At 39.3% G+C, this 8,107-nt stretch overlaps 1 protein-coding gene across 1 annotated transcript in view; it reads right to left on the bottom strand.

Moving 5' to 3' along the window:
* Positions 1-894: 894 nt before the first annotated feature.
* LRP5 (LDL receptor related protein 5) overlaps positions 895-8,107 on the bottom strand; it is a 153,451-nt gene continuing 146,238 nt past the window's right edge. Inside the window, exons 22-23 of the mRNA XM_061999256.1 lie at positions 7,531-7,628; positions 895-6,895 (exon numbers count right to left, since the gene is read on the bottom strand). Coding sequence (XP_061855240.1) covers positions 6,634-6,895; positions 7,531-7,628 — 360 coding nt within the window. The 3' untranslated portion in view covers positions 895-6,633. The remainder of the gene's footprint in view (positions 6,896-7,530; positions 7,629-8,107) is intronic.

The raw sequence follows: 8,107 nt of genomic DNA, 5'->3' as shown, positions 1-8,107 counted from the left end.
AACACTATCCTTAAACTGTATCTAAATCAATTGTGAAACGGCTGGTCGGCTCAAGTGATGAAACAGCTTCACTCATAAAAAGGGCTGATGATAAAATCATTTAAAAGTATTTATTATAAAACAAAATCCACATAATCTATCGTACAAATGCAGAGTCTGTTATCTGTACAGGTATTTAAACAAAATATCAGTCACTTAAAACAAGACTTTGGTTTTGTTAACATAAAGAAACATTACAGTTTCATGACCAGAAAACTATAGATGTGTGATGGTCTGAAGTGATGAATGACTCAAAGAAATTTTTCTGAAGACAGGATTGCTCAAGTTATTTGTATGCTAGAAGTCCACGCTTGGAAAAATAACACAACAAAGATTTGATGGCTCTAATTGAAAGCCATTGTAGTGACAATCTGAAAACAGTGTCAATCTGAAAATAGTGTCAATTTAATCCCCAAAGCGTCACTTACTGGTAGCTTGTTTGTATTGGGTTTCTTTACCCCCAATGTTATGTATTTTGATAGGTATCAAGATTTCTGCTGAAAGAGATAGGAATATATAAATCAAAGTTCATCTGAAGTAATGTATTTGAGAGAAATTACAATATATTGCAAACTCAAGACATGCACGCTCTTAAAAATTCAGTAGCTGTTGGCTTTCAGTTAGTTCCACAACTTGTGGGTGGATGTGAAGAGAACCTCAACAGTGACACAGAGCTTTGTTAAAACCAGTGGAGCACAGTCTACATGATTCTGAGGGCACTTTTGATTTAAGGCTTTACTTTTTTCCTCCAGTTAAAACACCGAACCATTTAAAAAATACAAGGCACTGAAGTATTGAATTTTGTCATCTTTCATAGTAGCAAAGCCACAAAATCATACACATAAAAAGCTGTAATTATTAGGCTGTTTGCAGCATACACATTTTAATATAAATATAAAATAGATTGTGTGTGGGTTTTATAATAAAAATTGTAACTCTTTATATATTCATGTACATCTACAACAGCAGCAACTGCAATACAATCAGGGAAGGGTGGAAGCAGTCTAGGTTAGTTATGTTTATGATGCCCTTCAAATTTCATGTACAGAAGCAAAACAGTCCTCTGATTTTCAACAGTTTTTATCTCCCTAAGCTTTTGAATTCCATTTACAACTATTCTGATTGTAGTTGCAACCAAATTACTTTTGTACTTATTTACACACTGCAGGGTCTCTATACAAACCAAATTGGAATATCACTGCCTTTGTCCAGCACAGCTACCCTGGGAGTGCAGTCACAGGAGCAGTGTCTATTTAGAGAAAGGTGCTTTAGCAGGGTACTTGCTTCTCAGAGATGTGAATGTCTGTGAGTTACTGTCACTCACTGTAGCTGCCAAACTTGCTTTTCTCCTCTGGTAAGTCCTTCTAAGCATGTTCTCTGCATGTATTTTGTCCATACAACATGACCCACTTAGGAACTGGCATTGTGGATTTCCATGTGAGGGATCTTGTGCTGGCTGGCGAGTGCCTAGTCCCTGGCTCTGGAGGTGGGCTGCCACCAGGGCTATGGCTCATGCTGGGGGCAGCTGGGATGTGGCAGCTGGCTGCCACAGGTGGTTGGGAGCACTGTCACAATGTCAGGACACGGTCTTTGGAAGGATTTTGTTGTGGAATGCAGAAGCCATTTGTATCAGACTGGCTTCCATCATTCTGATCAGCCTGTTTAACACCTGTTTTTTCTTTTTTCCTTCAGGGAGTACAAGCTTATGTGAAAAAGCCCAGACTATAGTTGGCCAACCTCAAAATAAACAAATAAAAGAAAAATACCCTTTCCAAAAACTAGAAAAGTGTTCTCAGGCAGGAGAGCTAGAAGATATGACAGGACTGAAAATAGCTATGTACATTAATATTTAACATGTGGTAAATACTTTAAGCTGTTTACCTAAAGTTACAATAGCTGAAGAAAGGGCCTTTTACATTTCATGATGAGAAAGGGTTGCAATAGCTAGAAGAACAGCAGCAGAGCCAGCAGATACATCTCAGAATTTAGAAATCAGCCTTCCCTTAATCTTCTGCAGACAAGGCAAATTTACAATGAGGACTGCACTCATAAGAAAAACATTGAACCAACTGAACAACTCATTTGTAAACATCATAATTTTTTACTGTGGCTTGTCTAAGGCTGTGTCCAAACATGGATGTTTGTAAAATGTCCTTCAGCATTGTAACAGTAAACATGTTCTTTCTAATTCAGGGGTCCATGCCAAGCACTCATGTGTGTTATTAATTATTGGGAAAATGCTTGCCTTCTGTTTTAATTTCCTGACATTAATGGATATCATTTGTAGTACAATTATAAGCACAGATACACACTTGGACTGACTCAACACATACTCCAGCAAAATGACTGACATCAGAAAAGACTGGCTTCCAAAAATGCTTGAAGCAAGCAGGACACATAACTTTTCTGAAATTTGACTGACCAGACTCATAAAGCTGTACAAGGTGCTCCAGAGGCTGTGATGAAGGGTAGCACAGGAACTCTCCCTAGCAAAGGGCTCTGGATCCTGCCAACAATGGAGAGACATCCCTGTGACTGGCACATCAGCCCAGCGTGGCCAGCCCTTGTTGACTGTTCCTGCTTCCACATCCCTTTTCACTGCTGTGCATAGAGCTTCAGAATTTCAAAAGCCTCAGCATCAAAGAGGCATCAGTTGGCATAAAAATGGGGAGGACGTGGTGAATCTTAGATAAAGCATATAACCTTCTAGATATTGGATGGAAAATATATTTGAGCTTAATTGTCCTGGACAGAAGGCCCATCCTGGGTGTGTAGAACAGGCATTAAGGAAGAGACCATTTTGAATTGTAACTTTTGGGGAAGTGCTTGCACCCTTTGCAAACCAGAGAGATCAAGGTTTATTCCTGAAAATTAAACCCAGCTTCTCAAAAGAAGAAACTCGTTTCCACTAATCTCTGCCTTCCTCTTTAGAACATGCCGATAATGGCACAATCTCATTTTTTGACACGAGACACTGACACTACCTCGAAGAAAACATTGTCATACACACAGATTTAGCTTAATGTCAGCCTAAGTGCTCTTCAGTGATCCAGCCAGACAGAAGAAAACTGAAGCAGTAAGACAGCTGAGATAGTGTTAACAAAGATTTCCTCAAAATCATCCAGCAATAATTACCTCCATTGCAAATTTCAGGGTGCAGTAGCTGCTAACCAGTCTAGATGAAGTAAAGCCAAGCTGTAATTTACACAGGACCTTTGCTTGAAATGAAAGAATATTTCCCTGTCCAAGATCATGACTTGTCCATTTACCTACAGCTTCAGACTGCTACTACACCTGCCCTACAGACAGGATGAATTCTACAGAAGATGGCCCAAATAGCTGCTTTAAAAACTGCACAGGAAGGCAGTTAAGCTGCTCTCTCCTAGAACATCTGTCCTTTAAATGTAACACAGAACCAACCATATCATTTGCCCATTACTAGCTGCTCACCACACACAGTTCTGTATTACACCCTGAGGTGTTTCAGTCATAATAGGCTTGGAAAATAGAGGTTAAAAATCTATTTTCTACATTTTAGCCTAAAAGCTCACAGGATGGAAAACATTAAGAGACACTTCTGGTGAGAAGCAGCTCCTGTCACGCTAATTTTCTTTCTAGCACCAGTAATCCTTCTGTAGGATACAGTCTGCAGCAATAAAAAAAAATTTAAGTGTTAAGATGCTAAATTTGTATACAAAGGGATTCTGATCACTAAATTTCAGTGCCTCAGAGGTGGCAATTTCTCAGCAAACATCAGCAGCAAGAGGCTATGAATGTCCAACCAAAGCCAAAATGTAGATGCCTCATTTACTCCATTCAGCGTTTCCTTCCTTCTGAATACCTAAGTGCCAACAGAAATTGACTCTTAAGACAGTTTAGCTCTCAGCTAGAATGCTAATTTTCTTGGTCTCAACTTCAAACTTTGTAATAGGATATAAGTCTTCAGATGAAGTGGTTAGGACTGTTACAGTTGTGGCTCTTTAAAACTATCAGTAGTTAAAAAAAACAACAAAAAAATCAATGTAATTTTGCATCCAGTGTCATCACAGGAACACAGGAAAAACAATGCACTATGAACTGCAACACGAAACAACTAAACTAATGAGTTAATTAGAAATGATAAACAGTTATCATGTACAAAATTCCATGCGATATGAAACTGGACTACTAACTGTGTAATTCAGATCAAGTACTCCAATGATATGACTGATGTGGTACATAAAATATCCTGTGCATCTATATTCCAAATTTACTTCACTGAAACACGATCATGTGAGAATTGCTGCATTTTACAAAACTAACACTTGTTCAGAGATCTGTCAAGTCACTAACAGTAACAGGCTGTGACCTGGCATACTACAGAATAATTAATGATGACAGGGATGGGGAAAGAACCCATTCCTAAACTCCCATTCTATATTTTTCTCCATGAAAAAATGGTGGGCATCTTTGTGCTCAGTCACTCAAGTGAAAATTTAGACATGAAGGTAGCAAAAGCAAGAGTTTTAGTAATACACTAATGACAGCACAAATCCTGTCCTTGGAACAACGGAGACAGGAAGAACAGATGTGTGTTTTTGTAAATTTGATAAAACAGCCTGGATCAGAACACTGTGGTCTCAATTCCTCACCACAACCAAGACCTCTGTCCCAGAGTTGTATCATAGAATCATAGAAACATAGAATCATAGAATGGTAGGGGTTGGAAGGGACCTTTAGAGATCATCTAGTTCAACCCCCCTGCAGAAGCAGGGTCACCTAGATCAGGTCACATAGGAACATGTCCAGGCGGGTCCTGAAGACTTCCAAGGAAGGAGCCTCCACAACCCCTCTGGGCAGCCTGTGCCAGGGCTCCCTCACCTGAACAGTCAAATAGTTTTTTGTAGGGTTCCTCAGATGTGCTCTCAAATAACTTACTAAAAAGACCCCAAACCAAGTACAATTTAAGTTCAAACAATGACAAAAATTCATCATTGCCATCAAAATTAAGGCTGTCAAAGGCCCTACACATTTGTTATTTGGCAGCTGCAGAAACAGGTGTGAGGCCGCATATTCAGAACTTCCCTCAGATGTTCCACGTAGGCACCCACATTACCATCACCAGAGCTGAAGTTACAAAGTGCTGTATGTAAGCTCTTTTGTTACAGCACAAGAGCTATCAATCCCAAAATTTATCTTCTGAGATTTGAAAGCACCTTATCCTAGTGCCTCATTCCCAAAGGGGTTTTTTTTGGTAGGAGTTTGGAACATGAATATTTTGCTGATCGTGATGTCCTTGGGTTACAGCACTTTGTATGAGTATCTTTTTTATTTCATTGTGATTAGGAATAAGTATTCATCTCCTCTCCTTCCTCCCCTGTGCTTTTCCTATTTCTAAACCTGAACTAATTTTGTGGGAAATTTTCCGATACAACTGACCTGTTTGAATCGCAGATGTTTTTGTTTTGAGCTCTGCAAATACCATTTTCTACAAACACCAATTAAAACCCAACGAACTTCCCTCATTTAAAGGAATACACACGACCATTTAATTCCATTTTGGAAAATGAACATGAGAGATGAAGCAATTCTCTGTTAAAGTCAACAGAGGTAAACAGAGACCTGGCACAGTGAATTACTGGACTTTTGGGGAAGAGAACTAGCATTGTATCTTGAGAAGCAGCTGACTATTACAGCCTCTTTCTAGGTAGCCATCAAAGCCCCTCACAGAAGGATGAAGGAGCTTGGTTTCAGCACAGTTAAAATGGTGAGTCTAACCAAACCTACAATTTGTCAGGCATTTCTCTTAGCTTAAACATCACTTTACACTTGCCCTTTGCTCTCACTCACTGGTCAATACAACTGCTCCTGCTATCATTCATCCAGTCAGGTAGGGAACTGATTGGATCTAAGACAAGTTTTTTAGGGCTGGTTCTCTCTTTTAGCTTGAATCAGTTCCAGAATTGGCAGAGTGGCAAGTGACATGAGGTAGAGAATGATGCCTGTGGGCCTTGTTTAGCTGGAAGGCTTGGCCAAAAGAAGTGTTCTTCCAGTTCAGCAAAAAGTAAATGGAAAGAGAGGTCTGAGATCCAGGTCTCAGCATACAAGTTCTGCTAGGAACAATTCAGTTCACTTGCAAACAGAAGCATCTAAAGGCTGTTTTCTCCCAGTGGTGGAGTGATGAGATACTGACAGTTTCATTTAAATGTGCTCTTCTTCTCTGTCAATAAACTTACACCTTTCTTTAGACTCCTCCCACAAGACATTTTGCTTTCTCACTTCACATTAATAAAAATAATTATGTACACTTTGCATGTAAAAAGGTGATTTAAAAACGCAAAAAGGCTCAACACTCCCTCCCAAAATCCTTTGGAGATTAAGTAATTCTCATGACTTCAGAAAGGCAAATATGGCACAAAAGAATGGAAATTAAATTAAAAAAATCAATTTTATAAATATTCTTCCTCTGTACAATTTTTCACAGCCCCATCCCTCCCACACATTTTATTCACATTTCTTTAATTCCCACCTCAATTTATTTTTAAATCATAAAATATATATTTTAAATCTGTTTGTATTTTAAAATATTTACAGGAAAAGTTCCTTCTGTTGAGGTCATGAGGAGTCTGTACAAGGAGAAGGTGGAGGGGGATAGAGGTGAAAATAGCTTCGTTCCGTGGCAGGAGATGGAGGGCAACTCTCTTCTGCCGACATGTACTGACTGCGAGGTGTGGGTGGAGGGGGATAAGGGTCCGAGTCTGAATTTAAATCTATATAGTATTTGTTGGCCTTCCATCGACTAGTAGTATAGTCACTGTCACACACATCTGTGCTGCATGGGGTTGTGGGTGGAGCTATCCCTCGTATAAGGTATGGCCTGCAAAAAAGCACATGCATTAGTTGCAATATGAGGAAAAAAAGAAAAAGCAAGAGATTGAAAAGGAACACCTTTGTGTTCTCAGTCCAGCTGCCTGCTCACTTATATTAAGTGAGCCTTAATTCAGGTTTTCATAGGAACCCAACAAGAGGTGCCCAAGCTGTGTTAAACCAGATTGGCACAACTGCCCTCAGCCATCAGTATTCCAGCCACTCACCAGCCAGAGGAGACCACCATGACCAGTTAGCCCAGACTTAACAAACAGGTTGACTCAAAGAATGTTAAGATAAGCTCGAGGAACTGAATAGAAAACACCAACCTTCTCTATACAGGATGCTAAGTGCCTGTTACATTGCAATATCACCTATATATATATATATATATATATATATGTATGTATATATATATCATTATTACTCATCAACACTGTATTGAAAGGCATTAAATCGAGTTGTGCCAAAAGAAGAACATAAAGCCAATGTTTAGCATTGAAGCTGGCTTGAACAGTCGTTTAGTAAGAGAAGGAAAGGTTTTTTTAAACAAGGTAAAGTCTGAACAACGGCATTTTGCTTAAGATCCAAAACTACAGGACAGAATAAGAGAAGATTTATCAAACTTTTTAATCTGAGCTGTACCTGTAAGATCTTGTGGTTGAAGGAATGTTTGAGGAGTAAAACATCTCTGCATTATACAGGGAGCGATCCGTAGCTGGGGAAGGAGGTGGGTTCAAGATCTAGGAAGAACAGAAAAAAGCAATATGAAAATTTGGGTTAATTATACAACTCTAGTTATTTTGAAAATATTCTTTATGCCTTCCCCCTGTCACTCATCCTTATTTTACTTTCCTCTCCTTGCTGCTTGGATGGGTTCATGCATTTTTTAAGATCACAAAGTTAATTCCGAGACTCTACTCTGGACTCAGGTGTGCTGCAGGCCTTCAAAGTCCTCACAGTACATGGAATTTTCTTCCTTGTCACACCTGTTATTATGCTGGAAGGGTGAGGTAAAGCTGGAAATTAGAATCTACGTGCGCTTCCTCAGATATAGATGCTAATGGGGCATAAAGCCTGTTACACTCCCAGCCTCTAAACATACTCCTAAATAACAGGAGGCCATGTGCCTCTACTATAACTAACACAACTCTATGCTTCCCTCAATATCTCCTTTTTACCACTGCTCTGTAAACATATCCTTTTGGCATAGTTCACAACA

This window comes from Colius striatus, chromosome 7 (assembly GCF_028858725.1).
Source record: "Colius striatus isolate bColStr4 chromosome 7, bColStr4.1.hap1, whole genome shotgun sequence".
NCBI classification, from domain to species: domain Eukaryota; kingdom Metazoa; phylum Chordata; class Aves; order Coliiformes; family Coliidae; genus Colius; species Colius striatus.
This window is presented reverse-complemented; position numbering and strand designations above follow the sequence as displayed.